The sequence below is a fragment of the Chrysemys picta genome, chromosome 2, assembly GCF_011386835.1.
Source record: "Chrysemys picta bellii isolate R12L10 chromosome 2, ASM1138683v2, whole genome shotgun sequence".
Classification (NCBI taxonomy): domain Eukaryota; kingdom Metazoa; phylum Chordata; order Testudines; family Emydidae; genus Chrysemys; species Chrysemys picta.
In genome coordinates, this window is record NC_088792.1 from 105,220,112 (window position 1) to 105,245,705 (window position 25,594).

At 43.2% G+C, this 25,594-nt stretch overlaps 1 protein-coding gene across 21 annotated transcripts in view; it reads right to left on the bottom strand.

Moving 5' to 3' along the window:
• TNS3 (tensin 3) overlaps positions 1-25,594 on the bottom strand; it is a 426,838-nt gene that overhangs the window by 164,998 nt on the left and 236,246 nt on the right. For 16 of the 21 annotated variants that reach the window (XM_042842646.2, XM_024099919.3, XM_065583893.1 and 13 more), the window contains 2 exons: positions 3,098-3,150; positions 1,120-1,291 (listed from right to left, as the gene is read on the bottom strand). In XM_042842646.2, coding sequence (XP_042698580.2) covers positions 1,120-1,291; positions 3,098-3,150 — 225 coding nt within the window. The remainder of the gene's footprint in view (positions 1-1,119; positions 1,292-3,097; positions 3,151-25,594) is intronic. The other 5 variants (XM_065583894.1, XM_065583895.1, XM_065583896.1 and 2 more) reach the window with 1 other exon arrangement.

A 25,594-nucleotide genomic window follows, 5' to 3' on the forward strand; every position in this document is an offset into this window, starting at 1 on the left:
TGATGTGAACACATCTAATAAGAGTTAGATAGCTGGACCAAGACCACCAGCCTATTTCAGGTATACCAAAATACAGCATCACATGACAATGACAGTTGATCTGGGCTGACTTTGAAACACTGACTTAGGTGAAATGCTTTGCAAAGCATTACAATTTTGTGTCAGAAAGACCACTGGGTTGGCTTACAGGAAAGTTGATGTGACAAAAGATTCATAATTGGTAGTACTGCAAGCACAGCCTGAGTCCAATCATTGCTATACAATGCAGTTGGGATAAATAAATGAGTTGTGAGTGAATGAATGTGGAGGGCTGGTGTTCTTGGCATGGAATAACAATGCAAGCTAGCTGCTGCAGTAATTTTACCCTCCTGAAGTTGTGGATTTATTCTAATAGTTTACACATGTCAGCTAAAAATAACTTCAATTAACAGCAGAGATTTTGGCCCTGATTTATAAGCACACAGAGAGAGACAGTGATACCACAGGGTTTAAATGTGCTAAGCAGAAAACACCACACAGCATGATGTGGTCATTATAAAAGATCGTGCATGTGGAACCCATTAGAGGTTTGTCCGGGACCTTATATTTTTTAATAGAAAATAAGTAATGGGGAAAAAATGCATCTAAATTAAGTCAATGAAAGAGACAAAACACACTAAGAGCAACCTTTATGTGCTGTTTCACAATCAACAGTGGAGCCAGCCAAGGCGGGGGGGAGGGTGGTCAGAGATCATCAGAACCCAAGTTGCAGCTGCTAGAAAAATGCATTCCATGGTGAGGCATCTGGATCTTGTAGGAATGAGTTTTACTCAGTGAGAACTATCCCTACAATTTTTCTGTTGCAAATGAACATGATGCTCAAAGAACATACTGCCTTGCCGTCAACAAGAAGGTGGCTTGCATCTGTTTCCTTGTTTGACGGAATGTAAAATGCTGGGCAACTGTCACTTGCACTGATGTAAATGTGAACTAGATAGGCTTTGGTGGAGTTACATCCAACTTACATTGGCGTAAATGAGCCTATATTGTGCTCGGTTATTAAGGATATCAGATCAGCCATCGTACAGCAAATAGGGTAAAAACACATAGCATATCCAAACAGGCTTAATCTGCACTTACCAGGTAATTATCTCCATGTTTGGATTTGAGCATTCGGGTTACATCTTGCAGGTTGTGCACATATGTTTCCTCTGAACAGCTGGCAGGGAAGGATACAGCAATGATCCGCTCAGTGATGTAAGTCAGGTCAAGTTCATAGCCCTCCTCCATAATGTGATCAAAGTCTGCACTTCTGCGAAGAATCCGATGTGGCAGTTTGGGGAGCGGGGAGAAGGGTGAGTGTGACAAGAAAATAGAAAGTTGATGAGCAGAAATTTCATCTTGGACTCATACTGGGGAATCAGTCAGTATTTATGGTTCCTGATATTTTCATAGAAATTGCGGTTCATAAACAGCTTATAAAACAAAATTTATTCAGGTCTTTAAGCAACTGGCAGCTGGCCAAAAGAGAGTTCATTACTGTGCCACCTATAAAAGCCCAGGCCTATATATGCAGTGCTATGGAAAGGTAGAAAAATGAATACAATTGAATTTGTTCTATCCTCAACAGGAGAAAATCCAGGTGTTACAGACATGCAGAGACTCATGGCTGCAATAATCTCTCACTCTTTCTTTGGGGCATCACAAACACTGTCTTTAAGTGGTCTCTAAAATCGCTCATGTATACAATATGATTAAATCTGCCCTAAGTTATACAGATATGAATTTAGAAACTGCATTAACTTCAAGAGAGTAAATGAAGTCAGAATTAGGTTTAGTTTCTCCAATAGTTTGGCCTACAAGTACTTCTTCACTGTCATAAACAACTCATAGAAACTATCCACGTTTCTAATGAATAGAGTTAGAGGCATCCTTTTTGAATGCCATGTCCAAACAGGCTACAGAAAAAGCACTGGAGTTATAGCACACGTTATTTTGTTCTTGCCATTTATTTACTTTGAACATGGACCAAAAAGAACCACAGTAAAGAGTATGTAAAATATCCTTTCCTTCTCCTCACTGCTTTGGCTCAGGTTAATCGTGAAAAGGGTTGTTGCCATATATTGGCTAGTTAGCAGCTGCAGCTAAATAATACTTAGGACTTGTTTAGAGATTTACATCTTCGATACACTGCAAATACATTAATACTCTTCACATGCTCGTGAAGAACATAGATTAATATTATTAACCCTATTTTATCTATAGACTTGCTCAAGGCCACATTGCAAGTCAGGGGGAAGAAGGAGGACTAGAAGTCAGGAGTTCCTAGCTCCCTACCAGTATTCAGCCCAAGCTGTTGACAGTGTCCACACTGTCAAACCTACCACCACAAAAGGGCACCCTTCTTGGCAGCATTTCAGTCGATAAGCTCTTTGGGACAGCTCTTCCTATGTCTGTAAAGTGCCTAACAAATTTTAAGTGCTACTGTGATGGAAATAATAAGCTGAGTATTTGCTGGCCATGGAAAGTGAACTCTCTTACCCTTATGGTGGGTCCCTTTACTGGATTGGATTGAGGCACACTAGCAGAGTGGGATATTATCTTGGACTGCAGCCTGTGAGCAATCTGGTCTGGATAAATAACTTCTGTGCTGTCAGTCTGTCACCTTTCATGAGTCCCAGCTTTACTTTTGGTGAAAGACATCCCTGTGCAAAGGCCCAGGACAAAGTCTATGCAGAACTTAACTCCCACTTGGGCCCCCTGTAAAAGGTGAATTTTACCCTTAAAGAAAACAATGTGCCTTTAGATCTGTGTAATTAAAGTTGTATTGAAGAAGCAGCATGAAAGATAAATGAGAATAATACGATGCTTAAGGTGACTTGTGGTAGTTTTACCTGTAAGAAAATACTCAGCTTATCTGGTATTTTACATATGTCCGGTAAAAGATCACTCTACAACCATAACAAGAAAACGTCACGGCCTATGCCTTTCATAGACAACAACTGGAATGTCTTTATATATGACTTTAACCTGCCGAAGATGCCATGCATAGGAGCAATTAAAAACAGCACAACAGTACTGTGCGATAACACAGCAAAACCATTACAGAAATACTTACTGTGATACTTTGTCACAACAGAAAGAGGAGCTTTTTGAAAAACTGCCGGAAGTCTGAAACAAACAAACCAACAGAGTGATCAGCTCAATAATTCCTGTGGCACGACAAAATCAACATGGCTACTTCTTAATTTCACAAAATGAAGTTTCCCGCTATGAAAAAAAATAAGAAAATTCTTTTGTAATAAATAAATCCCACTTGCAAATGGGAAATCCCATTGAAATTCGTTGGAATTCAGGTGCTTAGTCACCTTAAGATCCTTTGAAAATCCCAGCACAAATTGCTAAATGCATTTTGTATGGCTTCAACCAAAATGATACTTAAACTATTATGAGGCCCTCAAAAACAGTACAGCATCACCATGCTCCTCCTACTTTCCCAGCAATGATTTACAAGAGGACTCCCAACACATCTTCCTCCTATAGAAGCAAAATGAATTTATTCCTGTTTTGGATGCCTTTATTTTCATTACAGAACATGGTGTTCAATGACAGGCACAGAGGAAGGTGAATTTAATCACAAGAGTTGCATAGTGTTAATGCATCTATCTTTAGAGATCTGCCTGGGCAACCCAATGACAAATTCTCACAATACTCCTCCATCAACAGAATGGTAAACTACAGTAATAATGGGATCAGACAATGCTGCCCCCTCCCCCGCACCATTTCTAGTCCATTGCCAAAATATGTCATGTCATAACATGATTTGAAGCCTGTTTTGACCATAATTTCAAACATAACGGAAATGTACTATGTACTAAACATTACCAGGGCATGTCATAATCCTTACACAAACCCTTATTACTTCACACAAGTTGCTCCCGTGCTGAAAATGAAGGCTTGTTTGTCTTACACATTCAGAATCTCTGGTAGGGCTTAAATTGTTGCAGAAAGATTAGGGGAGTTTAAAGATTTGAGGTCTGGATTTCTATTTCTGGTGTGCTAAAGCCAGAGTTTTGGTACGAGTCCATTGATTGCAAAGATATTTCCTTGTTATCAATTGTTTCATGGAAGGGATGATATGAGCAAGAGGAATATGTTATGAATAACTTCCTTATAATTGTTACATATTTGTAATATGCATAAATTAATTTAAAATAAAGTGGTCTTAATCAAATTTGCTTTGCAGGAAAATTCACACCTTGAGAGATGGCCCCTTCATTTTGTAAGAATATAACAGTTATACTGACTAGGTACTAAAGTGTCAAATTTTACTTCTAAGTTAAAAATTATTTGTTAACATACAATAATTATGAAATAAGAATATATGGAACAGTTCAGACTTTGTCCTGCCCTTATATGCATGTGAGCTTGGGATAAAGTATATGAATCACTAATAAATATTTACAAAGCAGGGGTTTCTCACCCATCTCCTGCCTTTGATTTGCATGTATAGTACAGAAGAGTGCGCTATAAATCTGTGAGTCAGGATACAGACTGGAATTCAGATCACCTGAGCCAACATAACTTTTGTATGCCCGTACTCATGAATAGATTGATTTATGCTAGGATGGGTTTGTGGCTATAGGATCTTTTATAGAAGAAAAAGACAAAAAAAGAGTTTTGAGACACCACTCCTCAGTTCAAATGCATCACATAACAAAAGCAGGTAACCTCCAACACACACCCAAATGTACATAACTGGCATGTGTCTTTTCCAAAATTTCTAGTGATGAGCTGCTTTGAAGAATTTTAAACAAGTCTGAATAGTAGCGTGCTGTGTATCTCTCATACAAATTGACACTTGGGACCTGATTCTGTGAGATGCTGAATGCAACCTGTAATGTACTGAACATTCACACCTTCCATTATCTTCAGTGGTGAGAGCTGAGGCAGCTTAGCGCACTGCAGGCTGCTCTCAATCCCTTTCAGAATCAACCTTTTAACATAGATATTCTCAATTAATGAGTGTTTTGAAAGTGTCTAGTACACAGAGGGTGCTGCCATATGTAAATTATAAATAATCATAATAATAGAATCCCTGCCCACAATCAGTCTTTCAAGTAGAGGAGACATTAGCTGAATGTGTTTCTATTTCAGTTGCATGGCTCACTGATGGCCAGCCAGCAGGTTCACTGAGCACCTTACTGAGTGTTTCCACCAACTTTGATAAATGTAATAACTAGTCTCACTTAAATATGAGTGGTCAGTTACTTATGGTTTCATTTCTCTGTATGGGTTTTCCTTTGCTAAGAAGAAAGTGATACAATGAAACTTTATTCCACTTATTTGTAGCATATAAACTGGACATTAATATAGCTCTCACAATAAAACAAACAAAAAAATCCCATTAGGGACATCTGTACTTAATTGCATGCATGCTATCAAGCTGAAAAGCAGTGTATTCCTTTCTGCTGCATGCACCATATTGGCGGTTTGTGCCAATTTCCATAACTTAACAGCTGGAATCGCTTAATATGGAAAATTTCAGTGCTGTTTGTGAAATTCTCTCCAAGTACCTATAATGTAGTTTATTTTTTTAAAATCTGACTGACTCTCTGTTTAAAGCAAAAGCTTTTAAAGTCCTTAAATTTGGTCTGGGTATCATGTTTTATTGCACAATATAAGGAATTGTGATACCGTATAAGCTGTCATGGTGGATACATAAACATAAGAAATTGTGAAAACTCCCCACATTCCCCTGAATTGTCAGGCAGAGACTCTAAAAGAGGTTTCAGTTCACCATGTGAAACTTTCCATCATTTTAATATGGTGAACAGCATGTGATAAATTGCTCTTACCCATTTACAATGTCAAGGTCACCCTGTACATTACATGTTGATTCTTTATAGTCAATGATTTGTTTGCAGATGGCAAGGAGCCAGGGAAATACCCTCACATCCCTATACGCCCTCTAACGTATCTTTTCCCCCAGCATTATTCCCTGATACAATCATTTCTGAGCAACGTACCTTTCCCTCATGTTTCTATTTTTCCTATGGTCTGATATGCTAAATATATTATGACACGCTGCATACATAGTTCCACACTCTGAGACATTTTTGTGGCTACCTTATTTCTTGGGATTTCACAAATTAATCTCTGTAATACAGAACCTCGAGAGCTATCATGAATTTCAAAATACCACGAGGGCAAGATATTTATCAAACGGTATGGCAGGCAATGCATACATCTTGGAAAATGTGCTATTGTGCTCAAACACTGATGAAATGCACAGATTTGTCAAGTTTTGTAGGAATATGGACCACACAATCTGACACCAAGTATATAAGGATGTCTTCCTAATCTGATTTCTTGACAACAGATGTTCTGCAAAACAAGCACTGCTCTACTATGCCCTCTGACCAAATCTGGACTGAGTAGCCAATTAAACAATGCACTTGAACTTATGAAACAGTTTTCTTTTTTTTTATCTTTCTTTTTATTGTTTTTATATAAAATATAAACACAATGAAAAAAATATATAAATATTTGACCAAATCTGGACTGAGTAGCCAATTAAACAATGCACTTGAACTTATGAAACAGTTTTCTTTTTTTTAATCTTTCTTTTTATTGTTTTTATATAAAATATAAACACAATGAAAAAAATATATAAATACATGCATAAGATGGAAATACCCTATAAATAACAAAATTCAGTGTTTATTATTTGTTAAACCTGGAAAACAAACAAACAAACAACTAACAAACAAACCTGAACCCATAAAGGTCATGCGGGGCGTCAATTGTTGAAGTGACTAAACAGATAAATAAGTGAGAACATAACTTATGAGTATTGGGGACTAATATATACTAAACTGCAAATTTATGCAAGGGTTTCATGTGTGATCAGACATCCTCATATTTTTTCCAAGCATTTCTATTAGACAAGGTCATTGATTCTATTAATACGGTAGTAGATAATTCACTAAGCCAACCTGTGTATGAGGGAGGAATTGTAGATTTTCTCAAAATAACTTCTGCACACTAAATTAGTTACTGCAATCCATTTCTTAATGTTAACTGGTAATACCAACTCATTCAGCGTCGCCAACATACACAAGGTTGGAGAAGGAAAAATAGCAACACAACATTTTTGAGAAAGCACTGAATATGGTATTCCAGAACACATGCATTTTTGACAGGTATAGAGGATGTGTGAAAGGTTGGCATGGGGCTGTTTGCATTTCCATCATTCACTGTGTGTTGCCAATCTAGCCTTAATATTCTGGAGTCCAGTAATACCTGTTTATTATCTTGTTCTGGAAGAATCACAAGGATAAAGAACTTGAAGCATCTTTCACATTAAGCCAGATATCCTCCCAGTTTTCTGTTGTGATAGTAAAGTTAAGTTCTCTTTCCCATTTTTCTCTGAGACTCAGATTGGGGGGTAATGCAAAGTATTAAGCCACCTATGAATAATTCCTACAAAGTGACTTTTGTTTCCATATTTCTTAATATGTTCTTCTAGAGGTGAGAGAGTTGAAACAGAACAATTGTTTCCTACTCTTGCATGAATTCTTAAGCATAGCTTTTGAAAGAAGGAACTGAACCCTGGTCTACAGTTTAGGTCGAATTGAGCAGCATTAGGTCAATTTAACCCTGCACCCGTCCACATGACCAAGCCTGTTTTGTCCACTTAAAGGGCTCTTAAAATTGATTTCTGTACTCCTCCCTGGCTAGGGGTTTAGCGCTAAAATCAACCTTGCTAGGTCGAATTTGGGGTAATGTGGATGCAATTTGACGGTATTGGCCTCCGGGAGCTATCTCTGAGTGCTCCATTGTGACCGCTCTGGACAGCACTCTCAACTCAGATGTACTGGCCAGGTAGACAGGAAAAGCCCCGGGAACTTTTGGATTTCATTTCCTGTTTGGCCAGCATGGCGAGCTCATCAGCACAGGTGACCATGGAGTCCCAGAATCGCAAAAGAGCTCCAGCATGGCCTGAATGGGAGGTACTGGATCTGATCGCTGTATGGGGAGAAGAATCCGTGCAGGTAAAACTCCATTCCAAAAGACAAAATGTGTGAAAGTTAAGAAGCTGAGGCAAGCCTACCAAAAAACAAAGGATGCAAATGGTCACTCTGGGTCAGAGCCCCATACATGCCAGTTCTATGATGAGCTGCATGCAATCCTAGGGGTGGCCCCTACCACTACCCCACCACTGTCCTTGGACACATGCAAGGTGGGAGTCTCATGCAACAGGGACTTTCTCTTTTTGTGGATGTGAAAGATGATGATGAGGAGGAGGTTGAGGATAGCGCACAACAGGTAAGTGGAGAATCCCTTCTCCCCAGCAGCCAGGAACTGTTCTTCACCCTGGAGCCAATATCCTCCCAACCCTCCCAAGGCGGGCTCCCAGACCAGAAGCCAGAGAAGGAACCTCTGGTGAGTGTACCTTTGTAAATATAATACAGGGTTTAAAAGCAAGTGTGTTTAATGATTAATTTACCACGCCAAGCCAGTAGCAAGGAGTCTGGAATCATTGCAGAACAAAACCTTGCAGCGAATGGGCCCGGGCTTTGGCTGTTTGGCTTTGGCTGAAAATAAATCATCCCCGCTGTTAGCCATGCAGTGGGGGGAGGCCCGTTCATGCTGAGCTGTTCGCGTTTGCTGACAGGGATCTTCCCTGATACTAGCCATGCGGTGGGACGGGGGCGGGGGTGAAGCAATCATCCCAGAGAATTGCGGGTGGGGGGGTTGGATTGTGCTGCACATTCACCCTAAAACTGCAGCCCCTCCTTTTAAATGGCCAACCCAACGGGCTTTGCTTGGTATGGGAAAGGAGGGCGCTGCTGTTTGAAACCGTTCCCACATGTTATGAAGGTTGAAGAAGCCAAAACTCTTTGCCTTACCCTGGCTGCCTGCAAGCCAAATTCTGTTGCCCAGCCGAGCGTGTGTGATGTCTCACACAAACCGGCAGGCACTCAATATAAGAGGCAAAATGCGACCTTGTAGCAAAAGCACATGTGCTATGTAATGTGAATCGCTTGATTCAGTGTGAAATAGTCTTCCCTTTGTTCTCTAAAATGTATCTTTTAAAATACTACTCTCCCTTTTTTTCCTCCCGCAGCTGCAAATATTTCTATGCTCCCCCTATCATCTCCGTCCCAGAGGCTAGCGCAGATTAGAAAGAACATCTCGTCGCAAGTGCCCAAAGCTCATGCAGTCCTCCCGCATTGAAAGAGCTCAGTAGAATGCGTGGAGGCAAACAATGGCGGAGTCCAGGAAAGCGTTAAATGAACGCGTTGAGAGGAGGGAGGAGCACGCTGAGAGGAGGCAGGATGGAATGCTGAGGCTACTGGGGGAGCAAACTGACATGCTCAGGTGTCTGGTGGAAAGGCAGCAGGGGCACAGACCACCACTGCAGCCCCTGTGTAACCACCTGCCCTCCTCCCCAAGTTCCATATCCTCCTCACCCACATACCCAAGAATGCAGGGGGTGGGTTGGGGGAGGCTACGGGCACCCAGCCACTCCACCCCATAGGATTGCCCAAGCAACAGAAGGCTGGCATTCAATAAGTTTTGAACTGTAGTGTGGCCTTGTCCTTCCCTCCTCCCCTCATCCACCACCCGACCCAGAGCTTCCCTCCTCACCCACCCCTCCCGGGCTACCTTGTGAGTTTTCCCCCTATTTGTGTGATGAATTAATAAAGAATGCCTGATTTGGAAACAATAATGACTTTATTGCCTCTGAAACCGGTGATCGAAACGGGGAGGTCGGTTGGCTTACAGGGAAGTAGAGTCAACCAAGGGGGTGGGTTTTCATCAAGGAGAAACAAAGAGAACTGTCACGAAACTGGTTTTTAAAGCTTTTCTGATGTGCAGAGTGCCCAGCTGTGCTCTTCTAATCGCCCTAGTGTGTGGCTGTGAGTAATTGGCTACCAGGCGATTTGCCTCAAGCTCTCACCCCGCCATAAACGTCTCCCCCTTACTCTCACAGATATTGTGGAGCACACAGCAAGCAGCAGTAACAATGGGAACATTGACAGGTTTCAGAGTAGCAGCCGTGTTAGTCTGTATCCGCAAAAAAAAACAGGAGTACTTGTGGCACCTTAGAGACTAACAAATTTATTTGAGCATAAGCTTTTGTGGGCTACAGCCCACTTCTTCGGATGCATAGAATGGAACATAATATTGAGGAGATATATATACACATACAGAGACAGGTGGGAATTGTCTTACCAACTCTAAGAGGCCAATTAAGTAAGAGGAAAAAAAAAACTTTTGAAGTGATAATCAAGATAGCCCAGTACAAACAGTTTGACAAGAAGCAAGTGTGAGAATACTTACATGGGGAGATAGATTCAATGTTTGTAATGGCTCAGCCACTTCCAGTCCCTATTTAAGCCTAAATTGATTGTATCTAGTTTGCATATCAATTCCAACTCAGCAGTCTCTCGTTGGAGTTTGTTTTTGAAGCTTTTCTGTTTCAAAATTGCCACCCGGAGGTCTGTCATAGAATGACCAGACAGGTTAAAGTGTTCTCCTACTGGTTTTTGAATGTTATGATTCCTGATGTCAGATTTGTGTCCATTAATTCTTTTGCGTAGAGACTGTCTGGTTTGGCCAATGTACATGGCAGAGGGGCATTGCTGGCACATGATGGCATATATCACATTGGTAGATGTGCAGGTGAACGAGCCCCTGATGGCATGGCTGATGTGATTAGGTCCTATGATGATGTCACTTGAATAGATATGTGACAGAGTTGGCATCGGGCTTTGTTACAAGGATAGGTTCCTGGGTCAGTGTTTTTGTTCAGAGATGTGTGGTTGCTGGTGAGTATTTGCTTTAGGTTGGGGGGTTGTCTGTAAGCGAGGACAGGTCTGTCTCCCAAGATCTGTGAGAGTGAGGGATGATCTTTCAGGATAGGTTGTAGATCTCTGATGATGTGCTGGAGAGGTTTTAATTGGGGGCTGAAGGTGACAGCTCATGGGAATATTGGTTTCGCGGAGGTCTAACCTAGTCAGTAAACTGTGCCAGCGAGCTTTTAAACATCCAAATGCACATTCTACCACCATTCTGCACTTGCTCAGCCTATAGTTTAACTGCTCCTTACTACTGCCCACGGTGCCTGTGTATGGCTTCATGAGCCATGGCATAGGGTAGGCTGGGTTCCCAAGGATAACTATAGGCATTTCAACATCCCCAACGGTAATTTTCTGGTCTGGGAAGTAAGTTGCTTCCTGCAGCTGTTCAAACAGACAAGAGTTCCTGAAGATGCGAGTGTCATGCACCTTTCCCGGCCATCCCATGCTGATGTCAGTGAAACGTCCCTTGTGATCCACCAGTGCTTGCAGCACCATTGAAAAGTACCCCTTGTGGTTTATGTACTGGCTGCCAAGGTGGTCCAGTCCCAAGATAGGGATATGCATTCCATCTATCGCCCCACCACAGTTAGGGAACCCCATTGCAGCAAAGCCATCTACTATGACCTGCACATTTCCCAAAGTCACTACCCTTGATAGCAGCAGCTCAGTGATTGCATTGGCTATTTGGATCACAGCAGCCCCTACAGTAGATTTACCCACTCCAAATTGATTCCCGACTGACCGGTAGCTGTCTGGCATTGCAAACTTCCAAAGGGCTATCGCCACTTGCTTCTCAACTGTGAGGGCTGCTCTCATCTTGGTATTCTTGCGCTTCAGGGCAGGGGAAAGCAAGTCACAAAGTTCCATGAAAGTGCCCTTATGCATGCGAAAGTTTCGCAGCCACTGGGAATCATCCCAAACCTGCAACACTATGCAGTCCCACCAGTCTGTGCTTGTTTCCCAGGCCCAGAATCGGCGTTCCACAGCATGAACCTGCCCCATTACCACCATGATGTCCAAATGGCCAGGGCCTGTACTTTGAGAGAAGTCTGCATCCATCACTATCTTGATTGCGCTGTTGTCGCCTCCTCGCCTGCTTTTTCAGGTTCTGCACATACTGCAGGATAATGCGCGAAGTGTTTACAATGCTCACAACAGCAGCGGTGAGCTGAGCGGGCTCCATGCTTGCCATAGCATGGCTTCTGAAGGAGAGCAGGAAAGCAGAGTTGCAGCGGAATCGGTGGATGACGACGGATGCCACGAGAATAGATATTTATACAGAACGACAAGAGGACCTGCGAGGTGGATTCATGGCACCAGGAGAGCAGAGTTGCAGTGGAAGCAGTGGAGGACAACGGTTAGCACTGCGCACATTTCCCGAGGAAGAACACACGTACCCGGGAGCCCATGACAGAAAACATGGAGAAATTCGCTATCGAGGCAATAGCAGCAGGGGAGAGTTGCAGCAGAAGTGGTGTATGACAACGGTTTGCAGTCCTACTGCACCGTCTGCTGCCAGCAGCACCCAGGACACAACAGTAGTGGTGTTGGTGAACTGAGCTGAGCGGGCTGCACGCTTGCCGTGGTATGGCGTCTGCGGGGAAAAAAGGCGCAAAACGATTGTCTGCTGTTGCTTTCACAGAGGGAGGGGAGACTGACGACATGTACCCAAAACCACCTGTGATAATGTTTTTGCCCCATCAGGCATTGGGAGCTGTACCCAGAATTCCAATGGGCGGCGGAGACTGCGGGAACTGTGGGATAGCTACCCACAGTGCACCGCTCCATAAGTCGATGCTAGCCACGGTAGTGAGGATGCACTCCACCGACTTAATGTGCTTAGTGTGGACATACGCAATCAACTGTATAAAATCGATTTCTAAAAATCGACTTCTATAAAATCGACTTAATTTCATAATGTAGACGTACCCTGAGAGACTGCGGTAACTGATATTTGTTGCACATGTAATCGAAGGAGGCCAGTCTGTTATATTATATCTTTAATTTTTGTTAATCCTTTTTCTATCCAAATTGTCTTAAGTGTGGTGTTTGCCTTGATCTTGATACACAGGTACATAGTGGTTCAAGAAGAGAATTAGTAAGATCAGTAGCTATAATCATCTTAACATGTTGCATCTTGTATGTGCAAAGATTGGATTTTTCCTTAAGGGTGTGGGTAGCCTCTTAAGATATATAAAAGAAAAGAGGAAACCAAATGTTTTAGAAAAGTTTTTTTCTCTCTCAAACCAGGCTGGTGTGTATACAGAGCTACTGGAGGAGAACCACCTTAAATTAGGACACATTTGGAATACTAGATAATATAAATACAAATCTGGCAACCCTATTTTTAAGGGTCTTGTGTTACAAGCGAAACTGTTTTTTATCCCATAAAATCACACAATAAGCCTATTTATTCTAGCAAAGAGCAAGAGAGAGACCTTTAAAGGCAATAGGTTAATGATATAGGTCATTCTTGGGTAGATATCAATTTTGGCTATTTCTATTCTCCCTAGAAATGACAGAGGGAGGAGATACCACCTCTCCACATCGTTGGAAATTTCTTTGAATATATAGTCCATATTCATAGAAACAATTTTGCAAAGATTAGGACAAATTTTAACACCGAAATAAGTTATTTCTTTGCATATTTGAAATGGAAAATACTGAAGCTGAGAAGAATCTGGTCTTTGGGATATATCCGTTGCTTGTGATTTCTGAAACAGTTTTCAATGTCAAAAGTTACAGTCTATTATTAACATCCATTAGTTTGATTTTGTCACAAAGAAGTTGATAGTCAGACAATCCCAGCAAGGAGCAATCTCGCACCAGTTCAGATGACTGCAACAGTGGGGTCACGTCATACATACAGAAGAAGATACGCTTTTAAAGAAGGTTTACAGAGCTGAAGTTGAAGGAAACAGAGCAGCAAGCTGACCACAAGTGAGCTTGGAAGATGAAATTCTGAAGTATTTAAGAAACCTAAATCCTCTCATACTGACTCTTGCCAAAGGAAGAAAACGAGCAAAGGACCACTGAAGACGGAAGTCCATTCTAAATGCCATCACGGCTATGTTCCAGCCAGGTGAATCTGCTGGTGCTGCTGGAGCTACTGAACTTCTGAAAGATACCTCTCTGCATTTTCAGATTAGGCACACAGTTCTACACTATGGTTTTATATTGACTGGAGTTACTCCTGGCTTATATTGTTATGGAGATTCTTCTTCTTTATCCAGGAAAATAATCAGGTTATATGTCTAATTCAGCAGCACCGGAGAGCACGGCCCAGTAGTTTACAAAATGTGAGGGAAAAAAGCAGAGAATAAAGCCACCCAAAAAATGTAAACAGCCAGGGAGGGTGGGTTAGACTGTCACTTTATGATCTGCCCTGAGCAACAGGCAGCACATAGTTGGGCTGTCCCAGGAACAGTCCAGGAAGCAGAGTGTGGCTCTGAGTCACAGTGTGTCTCCCAGTCTCCCAGCAATTGTCTGGAAGATGTAAACTGTGCTGGGCTTATACCCATTGCAGTGTATGCCATATGGTACACTTGCACAGCTATGATGGCCAGCGTGTTGGAGGAATGGAGTCAATACTCTCTTCAGCCCCTACCCTGGCAACACCTGAGAAACAGTGGCTTTGTTGAGCCTGCTTCCCATTGACTGTACAGTCTGTGGTATGGGTAGACCATACAAAAATGTAAGTGGGCCCCTTATGCTTCCATACTTCCTTATATAGCTGCCCTGGGTTAGTAACAATCAAGGCTTGTATTTGCATAAACCATGCCCTATTTCCTGCCAGCATGCCTCCACTCTGCTCCGTCTCCAGCAGATATTTTCAATGACAGTTACAGTAGCAGTGAATTGAACCACCATCCAAATTACACCTCTAGCATGCTTACTTACTTCAGAGGCCAAATTCAACTGTCCTGAAACTCCATGCGAGTCCACAAAGTTTTGTTAGGGATCAGTTTTGCCCCAGGGGAATTCATCTAAATCATTTCACCAACTTTTAAAGCAGAGCCCTGCAGAGATACAAAATTTGTATCCGCATCTGATCCGCAATCCGCAAACATGGCCCACAGATATAAAGTGGATATTTGCAGATTTGCAGGGCTCTAGATATAAAATTTGGATCCGCATCTGCAATCCACAGACATGGTCCACAGATGCAGATATCCACAGATATAAAGCGTATATCCACAGAGTTGCAGGGTTCTACGTTACGGGGTTGACAAATCAAGCCCAGTGTGCAATTAAGAGCTGGTCTAATGGCTTCTGATGACCAAGTAAAACTAAGCATTAGGGCAACACACAAAGTTAGAAACATGAATTAGGGTGAGAGGTGTTAATGCACCAGGCTTGCAACACTGGAGACTGGATCATAAATGAAAAACAGTTTGGTGGTCTCATCCCATGTCCCAGCAGTCCCTGGCACTAAACTCTCAAACAATGTAGAAATGTCTGCTAAAAAGTAGCTTAGCATTCAAAAATGATGAGTACTGAGCTGTCTTGAGAGCACTGTGTGAGTAAGCTTGCATAGAACATTCATGAACTGTGCCTGGCTTAGACAGTGTTGGTTAAGGGTCCTTAACTCCAGCATTCTCTCCCTAAGATTGTACCTACCTTGGATCTCTTAACCTTCAGGGCATGTCAAAGGGCTCAACTATTTTCCTGGACTTTTGCTGAAGGGGTGTGCTCTGAGGGATATGGAATAATTTAATGATGGGAAACTATTCTTGTATGAGAGGTTAATTAGATAAACAATGTTTGTGAAATTAGGTCATATTAAGGAAGGTCTTTCTAATTTTGGATAAAAATACTTTAATTCTGTATATTTTTAATGGTGGTAGAAACACCTAGAATTTTGACTAGACACTTTTAAAAAACACATTTAAGTAAATAAATAGAAAATTGAAGACATTTTACACAATTTAAAACTAACCTATGGAATTCACTGCCACATGATTTTATGAGGCAAAAAAAAAAAAAAACACAACTTCACAATTGACTAGACATTTATATGAATATGAACAGAACCTGTCATAGAACTAGTTAGAAAAAATATTCTAAAAATTGTCACAATCCTTGTATTTCCAAGCACAAGCTGATCACCTGTGGTAAGGAAGAAATTCTCTATCCCTTTCTATGACATCGTACTGCAGTGGTACCATACCGTTGGAGGCCACTGTGTAAGACAGGACAATGAATTACAATGACTACTAGTCTGTTCCATTATGGTGACTTCTATGTTAATAGCAGCTTTTAGAAGCTACAGAGCAACACATGTTCAAATGTCTTGTGTCAGGACTAAACTTTGCATAATCTTCTGGCCTCCCTGGTTTCAGAATTATCCCTAATGAAAAAAGGAGAGTTTCCTGCCTACTAGATACATGGTAACACAGTCAAATTTGTATCTATTCCTGCAATAATTTTTTTTAAACCACTGAACATGTCTCTTTGGGAGCTGGCTTCCTGGAGAACATGAATTTATAGCTATTTCTTCTGTAAGTAGCAGGTTATTGGTTTGGCTGTACATTTTTATTTTGGTTCTGTGCAAAACCGTAAAAAAAAAAAAGTCTTGTTTTCTCATTTACTGTAACAGTAAGTGTTCCCAGGACATTTAGGTCTTCTATCCATAAAGTGCACTGGAGCTGAAGCAAGGTTCTTTCAGGAATTTAAAAACAACAACAAAAAGGTAAGCAGCAAGGTTTTGCTGCTATCAGGGGCCTCACCAGCTATGACAACCGAAAGCAGAAACATTCAAAGTCCATGTTTAAGTAAGAAGGATGAGGCATGGGTGATTTTTATTTCATGATTATTTTACAGCCAGGAATTTTCTGTACTATTTACAATACAATGCACGTTCTCAAAGCTTGATTCTGCAATGCCTCAGTGCAGAAAACTCACAGCAAAATCAATGAGTTTTGCAGGATCAGGTCCTTAGTGAGTAGTTTAGGGTTCAGATGAGACTCAGTTTTGCCAGTGAATAAAAGCAGGCTGAGACCCCAGGGAACATACTGTGTTTGGTTCTTCAAAGCTGAATTCCTCACATGCAAAATGAAATTTTCTTTTATATATTTCTCATCATCACATCTCTAGGACAGATATTTTATGGTCTTTAGAATCACTAAGTTGCCAAAATTAACAAATAGTTACATTGAAAGGTTTATTTAATTTGATTCGCAAAAACAGAAAAATGTACACAGAGTTTTTAATAATGTTTCCCACTTACAGGAACAAACAAACATTTATTTTAAACAGCAAATGCATTTCCAGAGAAGGCTATTTTGAGGTTGGTAGTCAAAGCCATGTCTGTTAACATTGTAGAGGGCAGGCATAATTGGGTAAATGGCAAGTTTGCAATTTCAAAATAAAACATTTAATACAAAATGCTCTTGTCTTTGTATTCTTCTAAGGTTACTGGGAAGTATTTGGGCAGGAAGGATGGTCTGGTGCAGGGGTCTGAAACATGCGGCCCGCGGGGTTATTTTCTGCGGCCCTCCCCCCCGCCCTCCCCAGCGTTTACCTAGAGCGGCTCCAGCCCGACATGCACCAGGGGCAGGGCAGGCTCCCTGCCTGCCTGCCTGCCCTGCCCCCGCGCCGCTCCGGGAAGCTGACGGAACCTGGGGGAGGAGGGGCGCAGGGGTGTGTGTGGCTGTTGCTTCAGGCACTGCTCCCAGCAGCTCCCATTGGCCGCGGTTCCCCGTTCCCAGTGCCCGTCAGGCCGGAGCCCGCCCCCCCGAACCTGTCCTGCACCCCAACTCTGTTCCCTGAGCCCCCTGCTGCATCCCACAACCCTTCTGCACCCCAACTCCCTTACCGGAGCCCCCTGCTGCACCCCTCCTGCACCCCAACCCACTGCCCTGAGCCCCCTGCTGCACCCCTCCTGCACCCCAACCCATGCCCTGAGCCCCCTGCTGCACCCCTCCTGCACCCCAATCCCCTGCCCTGACCCCCTGCCACACCCCTCCCCCCTCCTGCATCCAACTCCCTGCCCTGAGCCCCCGCCACACCCCATACCTCTCCTGCACCCCCTGGGGGCACGCAGGGGCAGAGTTGGGGTGGGGATTTCATGGAAGGGGTTGGAATGGGGGCAGGGAAGGGGTGGGAAGAGGCGGAGCAGGGGCGGGGCCCCATGGAAGGGATGGAGTGGGGGTGGGGCCGAGGGCGGCGGGGGGGAGGTGTCAGTAAATGCGGCCCTCGGGCCAATGTACTAGTCCTCATGTGGCCCTTGTGGTCATTTGAGTTTGAGACCCCTGGTCTAGTGCAAGGTTCTCAAACTCCATTGCACCACGGCCCCCTTCTGATAACAAAAATTACTACATGACCCCAGGAGTGGGAGCAGAAGCCTGAGCCTGCCTTAGCCCTGCCGCCCTAGGTGGGAGGCCAAAGCCCAAGTCCAAGCCTCACTGCCCCAGGCTGGAGGGCCAAAGTCAAAACCCAAGAGCTTCAGCCCAAGGGGGAGAGGGGCTGTAACCTGAGCCCTGCCACCCAGGGCTGAAGCCCTCAGACCTGGGTGGTGGGGCTTGGGCTTCAGCCCCCAGCCCCAGCAAGTCTAACGCCAGCCCGGGTGACCTCATTAAAACGGGGTCATGACATACTTTGGGGTCCTTACCCACAGTTTGAGAACCGTTGGTCTAGTGGTTAGGGCACTAGGGAGACCTGGGATCAGTTCTCAGCTCAACCACAGCCTGCCTGTGGGACTTTGCTTAAGACCCTGAACCTACCCCATGGCTCAGTTCTCCATCTGTTAAATGAGGATAGTATGTCCCTACCTCATAGGGGTGATTCTAAAGATAAAATCTATTCATGAGAGAGATGTTCAGGTATTACAGTGATGTAGGCCATGTAAGTACCTTGATAGATTTGCAAGTACAATAGTGACAGGACAAATAAAAGTTCCCATGCCTGCCCCTTGCTTTTTTTGGTAGTTATTACTTAAATATTATTATTATAAAGTGCTCCTCTACTATAAGCTGACAGGGAGGTAATAATAGGGTTACCATATTTCAACAATCAAAAAAGAAGACGGGAGGAGCCCCGCCCTAGCCCCGCCCCCGTCCTGCCCTAGCCCCACCCCTGCCCCTTCCACTCCCTCCCACTTCCCGCCCCCTCAGAACCCCCAACCCTCCCCCCCACGCCTTGTCCCCTGACTGCCCCCTCCTGGGACCCCTGCCCCTAACTGCCCCCCAGGACTCCACCCCCTACCTAAGCCTCCCTGCTCCTTGTCCCCTGACTGCCCCCTCCTGAGACCTTCCCCCCATCCTAACGGGCCCCCTAGGACCCTACCCCCTACCTGTCCCCTGACTGCCCCAACCCTTATCCACACCCCCACCCCCAGACAGACACCAGGGACTCCCACGCCCCATCCAACCACTCCCCACCCCCTGATAGCTCCCCCCAGAACTCCTGACCCATCTAAACCCCTCTGCTCCCTGTCCCCTGACTGCTCCGATCCCTCTCCCCACTCCTGCCCCCTGACAGCCCCCCCCAGAACTCCCCCCTCCCACTCCTTGTCCCCTGACTGCCCCCTCCTGGGACCCCTGCTCCTACCTAAGCCTCCCTGTGCCTTGTCCCCTAACTGCCCCATCCCGAGACCCCCCCCCCACCTGTACTCTGACTGCCCAAAACCTTACACCCACAACCCCCAGACAGCCCCCCCAAACTCCTGACCCATCCAACCCTCCCCCCTGCTCCCTGTCTCTTGACTGCCCCCTCCAGAACCTCCCTGCCGCTTCTCTGGCCCCCTGACCCCCTTACCATGCCGCTCAGAACAGAGTGCTGCAGAGCAGCGCGCTCGGCAGCAGGGGGAGGGGAGCAGGGGACGGAGCTCCAGACTGCCGGAGGCCCGATGCGAACGACCGGCCGGAGATCTGCGAATGCAGGGAGGGGGAGGGAGAGAGAGAGAGGAGGGGAGTGAGCTCAGCTGCAGGGGAGAGGAGGGGGAAGTGGAGGAGGGGCTCTGGCTGCCGTGCGAGTGGCAGGATCCGGCCAGCTGCCCTGTCAGCCGCGCGCGCTCTGCATGGGGGGGAAATCCGGACATTTACAAATTCCCCCCGGACGCTATTTTTAACTCAAAAAAGCCGGACATGTCCAGCAGAATCCGGACGAATGGTAACCCTAGGTAATAAGCTCTAAGAACCACAGGTCAACGGAACAGTTTTTGATATTGTCCTAACAACTAGTGAAAGTACCTTGAAAGCATGATATCAAAATCACAGACATAAAATACATATTCAATCACCAACAAGATTAAAAAAAAAAAAAGAAGAAATCAAGAAGTTTCACCGTAACACATCTAGCCTACAGAAATGAAATGGCATCTCCTTTTTTATAAAAACAAGTGTCACAACATTCAGACAATCAAGTAATCTGGATGGCTGGCCAGTCTTAGGTGCTTGCTATAATAGCCATTGATGTGAGATAAGTTACTTCAACAAGAGATAGCTGCACTCATGTGCCTCCTGCTACAGCAGGGTCTGGCAGCTGCTCAGACACTAATCAACAGCAGAAATAGCAAGGGGAAGTTTAAAAAGTCACAACTGGGGAGTCACTGCAAGTGATATGCAGTCAAATTTTCAAAGTGCTCAGTTCCCCTTTAGGCACCTAAACAAACTGGTCTGAATTTCAGAAGTGCTCAGCACCCAGCAGCCCCTATTGTTTTTAAATGGGAGCTGCAGTGTGCCTAGGACTTTTGAAAATTGCCTAAATGAAAGGTGCCTATATGAAAGCTGAGCTCTTCTGAAAATCTAGCCTGGGTCTCTAATGAAGAGGTTTACTCACTACTGCTGCCAATCTCTTTACTTAAAGGGAGAACCTGACAATGTCGTCAACTACTGTATTCTCTCATGAATGCTATCAGAAAGGTTGCAAGTCCATTTTCACTACCAGTTCCCCAATACTTGTTTCTGCACACTCATTCCTGCCAATTTAATTTCTGTTTCAGTTGAGGGTTTTAAAGTTTGAATAAAACCTATTGAGCCATAGCTGTCAGGTGGGTAAGACAAAAAGCCATAATTGTGATATGTCCAATTTTAAAAAACATGTTAAGAATTTCTGCAGAATGCAAAAATAACTCAAAGCGACTGAACTTTATGGTTATATTTGAAAAAAATATTTTAAAATAAAGTCAAGACATTAAAAAGGTCTTTTGTGCACAAGAACTAAAAACATTGTTACGCTATTGCCTGTGTTATTGCTATTGAGTTGCATAATTCCACAATACCAAACCTGGATATTTTCATGTGCCTACACAGTAAAAAATCTGCAAAATAAAATTCCACAACTCCATAGTGCCACAGCTATATTTTTTATACAAGAAATTAAATTTAAGAAACACTAATCTAATGTTGCATTATGGGCCATAGATTTTTAAAAGGCTTTGATTTGTATGTCTGCAATCAACTACAGGCAATTGTGAATGTAAATAGCAGTATTTATATGTTCAAGTCCCAGGTAACAGGTGCGACTATAGAGGCCAGGTTGAGACCCCTTTAAAGATTTTGCTCATAACAGCTGTACATTCAAAATAAAAATTAGAAGTCAGAAAGTGAAAAGTTACCCACAATCCTCATAGTAATGTCAGCCACCTTGCACATCCCAATTTCAATTACTTGTTAGGAAGGTCAATGTCCTTTACAATATGTGCAGCTGGTTTTCATATTTAGTATATTGTTTTGGGGAGCCCTGGAAGAATGCAACATGATCCTGTCATCTAGTTTTCAAACACGAGGCCTTCTCAACCTCCCTGATTCATTCTCACACGCACTCTCACATGTTTTTTGGCCAAGGAGACCTGGATAGGATTCGCTCCCTTAGGAGTTAGTCCTAATTATATTGGTGAAGTTCAGTTTTGAGAGACATTGTTAACCAGTACCTCTTTCTTTCTGTGTCTGTGTCTGTGTAGCATCTTTGTCCCAGGTGCTCCCAGCATTTTTTGTTTTAATTCTTTGTTAATTTTTGAGTTCATGCATACAAAAGGAACTGTTCACAGACAAGTATAGCGTATGCAAGCAATGTGCTCAGTCAACATTGCTAATGTACTTCCATCGTTACTTGCAGGACCAGTCCTTAGGCTTCTCCTGAGCAGAGACTGACAATGGCATATATATTGTGTCTAATCCAGGGGTAGGCAACCTATGGCACGCGTGCTGAAGGCAGCACGCGAACTGATTTTCAGTGGCACTCATACTGCTCTGGTCCTGGCCACCAGTCCAGGGGGCTCTGCATTTTAATTTAATTTTAAATAAGCTTCTTAAACATTTTAAAAACCTTATTTACTTTACATATAACAATAGTTTAGTTATATATTATAGACTTATAGAAAGAGACTGTCTAAAAACATTCAAATGTATTACTGGCACAGAAAACCTTAAATTAGAGTGAATAAATGAAGACGTGGCACACCACTTCTGAAAGGTTGCCAACCCCTGGTCTAATCAAAGGTCCTAAAGAGAGTCTTTGATTATTTGCCAGGAAGGAATGTGCATCTCCCCTTACACAACATCCATGCAAAACCAGAGAACTCATATAAGCATACAGTCTAAATCCCCACTACAACTCAGTCCAACAAAAGAGAAGTGCAAATATTCACCAAACAATGCGAAGATACATTCAGCCACCTGTCTCAACCCACATCACAGGAAGACAGCCTACAAAGAGAATAACTAACAGACCAGGAGAGTCAATCCAGACATAAAACAAAACTGCAACAAGATTCTCTGGCACCACAGTATTGCCAGATGATTGCTGGGGGGACTAGACAAAGCACAAGCTGCAATCTACAAAGCTCTTGAGAAGAAAACCAACAGTCACATGGACAGTTTGCTATCCCAAGGCAGACCAAACATTGGGTCTATGCTGGCTTCTGGTGTCAGGGTTCCCAGAATCTCTCCCTCATTTGAGGCCTGAGAAGTGTCAGGAATATTCCAAAAGTGAGCATGACTGGGGTGGCAAGTGCTGATTCAGCACATTCCCATTGGCTTCCATGGAATCCCTGGTAGGAATTAAAGCGGTCTCCCTTCCCCATAGGCACAGTGGGATTCTATGGTGCAGGAAGGAGCCATTCCTGCACCAATAGGGGGTAAATTCAGGCAAACTCTTCTACAAACGCTGACAATATCATTTTAAAAACACTCTACGCTTGGCTCTCCATGGCAGCCAAGGAAAATGCTGACAGGCTCCCTGATTCTTAGCCACCAAGCCTCAGCGTAAGCTAAAGCTGCTGCTTTAAAGGGACAACTTTCATTTATGTCACTTGTGGAAGGTCCCTCAGTGACATCATGCCAGTTGAGAGCCTTGCACAGTTGTGGTGGAGCTGGCGCAGGAGGTGGCATAGCTGCCTCTGCCAGTCTTACTCTGGCAAGAAATTCCCCTGCACAGGAAAAATTCATGAGGGGAGCTCTCTGGCTGGTTTAAGTACACTTTGCACTGCACAAGCAGAATCCAGCCCTCTTATACCCTCTGGCCAAAAGACTAAACTTTTGCTAGTAAACAATTCTGCTCTCAGATCTGCACTGATGTTCGTGGAAGTTCTGCACAAGTGTAGAGAGCAGAGTCGCAGAGCAAATCTGAGTGCAAAATGCTGCTACTGGATTTAGATGTGATCATGTTAAGTATCATGTTAGGAGTTATCAAGCTAGTCAGCTATTTGAAACCAAACACATTACCAGGGTGAATTAAACAGTGCTATCTGAGGCTCCAGTTGTGGTAGAGTTCTTGTTATTACTCCAGAGGTTATAGGCAGCTTCCTGAATAATTACTATCCATAGGCAACCTAATTCATCACAAGAGACATGACAGGGTATAAACTCTGCTGCATTAATTCAAAACTGGTGTGGTTTAAGGATGTAACTGTTAACACAACCACTACACAGAAGGTGTGAATCAGTGGTGTATAAAGCACATTCCCTCGGTCCTACAGTGATTATTGCTTTTGAAAAAATACATTCATATTGTCCAATATAATGGGAAAGAAGCAATATTTGGTGGTTTGAACAGAGGACTGGAAGTCAGATCTCTTGAGCTTTGCTCCTGGTTCAATCACAGATCTGTTATGTGACCTTGGGCCTGATCTTTTAAAAGTGCCTAATTCACAGACACGTTCTGAGGCTTAAGTCATTAATGTTTGTAGAATATTGTGGGATCCTTCATAATACCAATAAATAGATAGCATGTGATTGAGAGTTTTATTGCCAATGAAGTGATGGCACATAAACTGTGAATAGGAAAACACTTCTTGCTATCATGGCTTGAAATTGCTTTTCAGTCAAACATTTGCATCCCACCTATTTTATTGCAAAGGCATATGCACACTAAGGCAGGACTTGAAAAACTGAACTAGCAGGTAGAACTTTTCTTGGTACGTAAGAAGCCTTATTCAACAACTTCTCCAGCATTCAAACTTTCATGTTAAAAAATTAAGGTTCTAATCCATATGGTTGTGAAGATATCTTTTAAATGTAAGAAAATGCAGTGCTGTCTTCCTGAGGTTGCCGGCAAATGTCACAAGTTTCTCAGCAGCTGCTCATAACTTTCCCAAACAATAGCTGAAGGAAATTAACTAGACTCTAGTCAGCTTCACAAGCAGAAGTGGCACTGTCATGAATCAGGCCACATTTTCTTAGCTGCTGCTCATAGGTTTCCCATGAAGCTGCAGAGGCTGCTACTGAAGATATTCACTCAGCAGTCAGGATGCTAAACAAGAGAAACAGACCCTTTCCCTTCCTAAGAGCTAGGAGGCACTGGAAGATGGTGAGGAAAAGAGAAAGAGAATTTAAACCATTCCAACACAGTTTATCGTACATGTACTAGTTAGAGGATCATGTACAAGACTGATACCAACACAGGGCCTAGGGATAGCACACTGGTATCAATCCCACCATCTTTCCCCTTTCTAAAATCTGCACTGAGGGCTAGAGTTTATGCAATGGTGCTACAACCAGAACTGTCTGGTGGCCAGACCCCCTTTCATCTTCCATGTCAATCACTGGCTAGTAGGTATAGTCCCATGCAAGGTAACAGGGAAATTTTTCAAGCAGTGAACTAATGGGCAATTTATTGATCCAAGATACTACTCTATGTGAAGGTGTATACACCAAAAGAGTCAGTTGAAATAGTGTGGCCTGCCACTTTAATTGTGCTCAAAAATAGCTGGCTGTGCATGAGTTACCATACGTACAAAGGAGGTTGACCTTGGCTCATCTAATAAGCAACTAGTGCAAACATAAAAACCCTCTGAAGTTAACAGCTAGTTCTAACAATAGAAAGTAATCTGTAATTATTTTTACACTGTTTATCTTGTGATTTTGTTTCATATTAGTTATATTAGGGGAGAGTTGTGAAATTGTTCATTCAAATATATGAATTTGACAAGAGGGATATTTTGGGGTGTTTTTTCTTAATTTTAGGTAATCTGTCCAACTAAGAATAGGGGGAGGGGTGAGAGTGTGGGAGAAACATTAAATATTTCAATTCATTGAAATGTCTTGTCACCAGATAATTTAGCTGCTTCCTAGTGTTCCAATAATTGCTATACCTAGAATTCTTAGCAATGCTCTTAGACAACACAAAGTGAAACCCTTTAAAGATGCTAGCTCACTTCACTGTCTCATTGAAAGACAAAGCAAAAAGGTTAAAATGGCCTCCAATTCTGACCCAATTTGTGTTGGGTAAGTTTTCCTTAGTACTCCGGGTTTAGTTATTAAATCTGAACCTGGACTCATGCTAAAGGATAAATGGGGAAG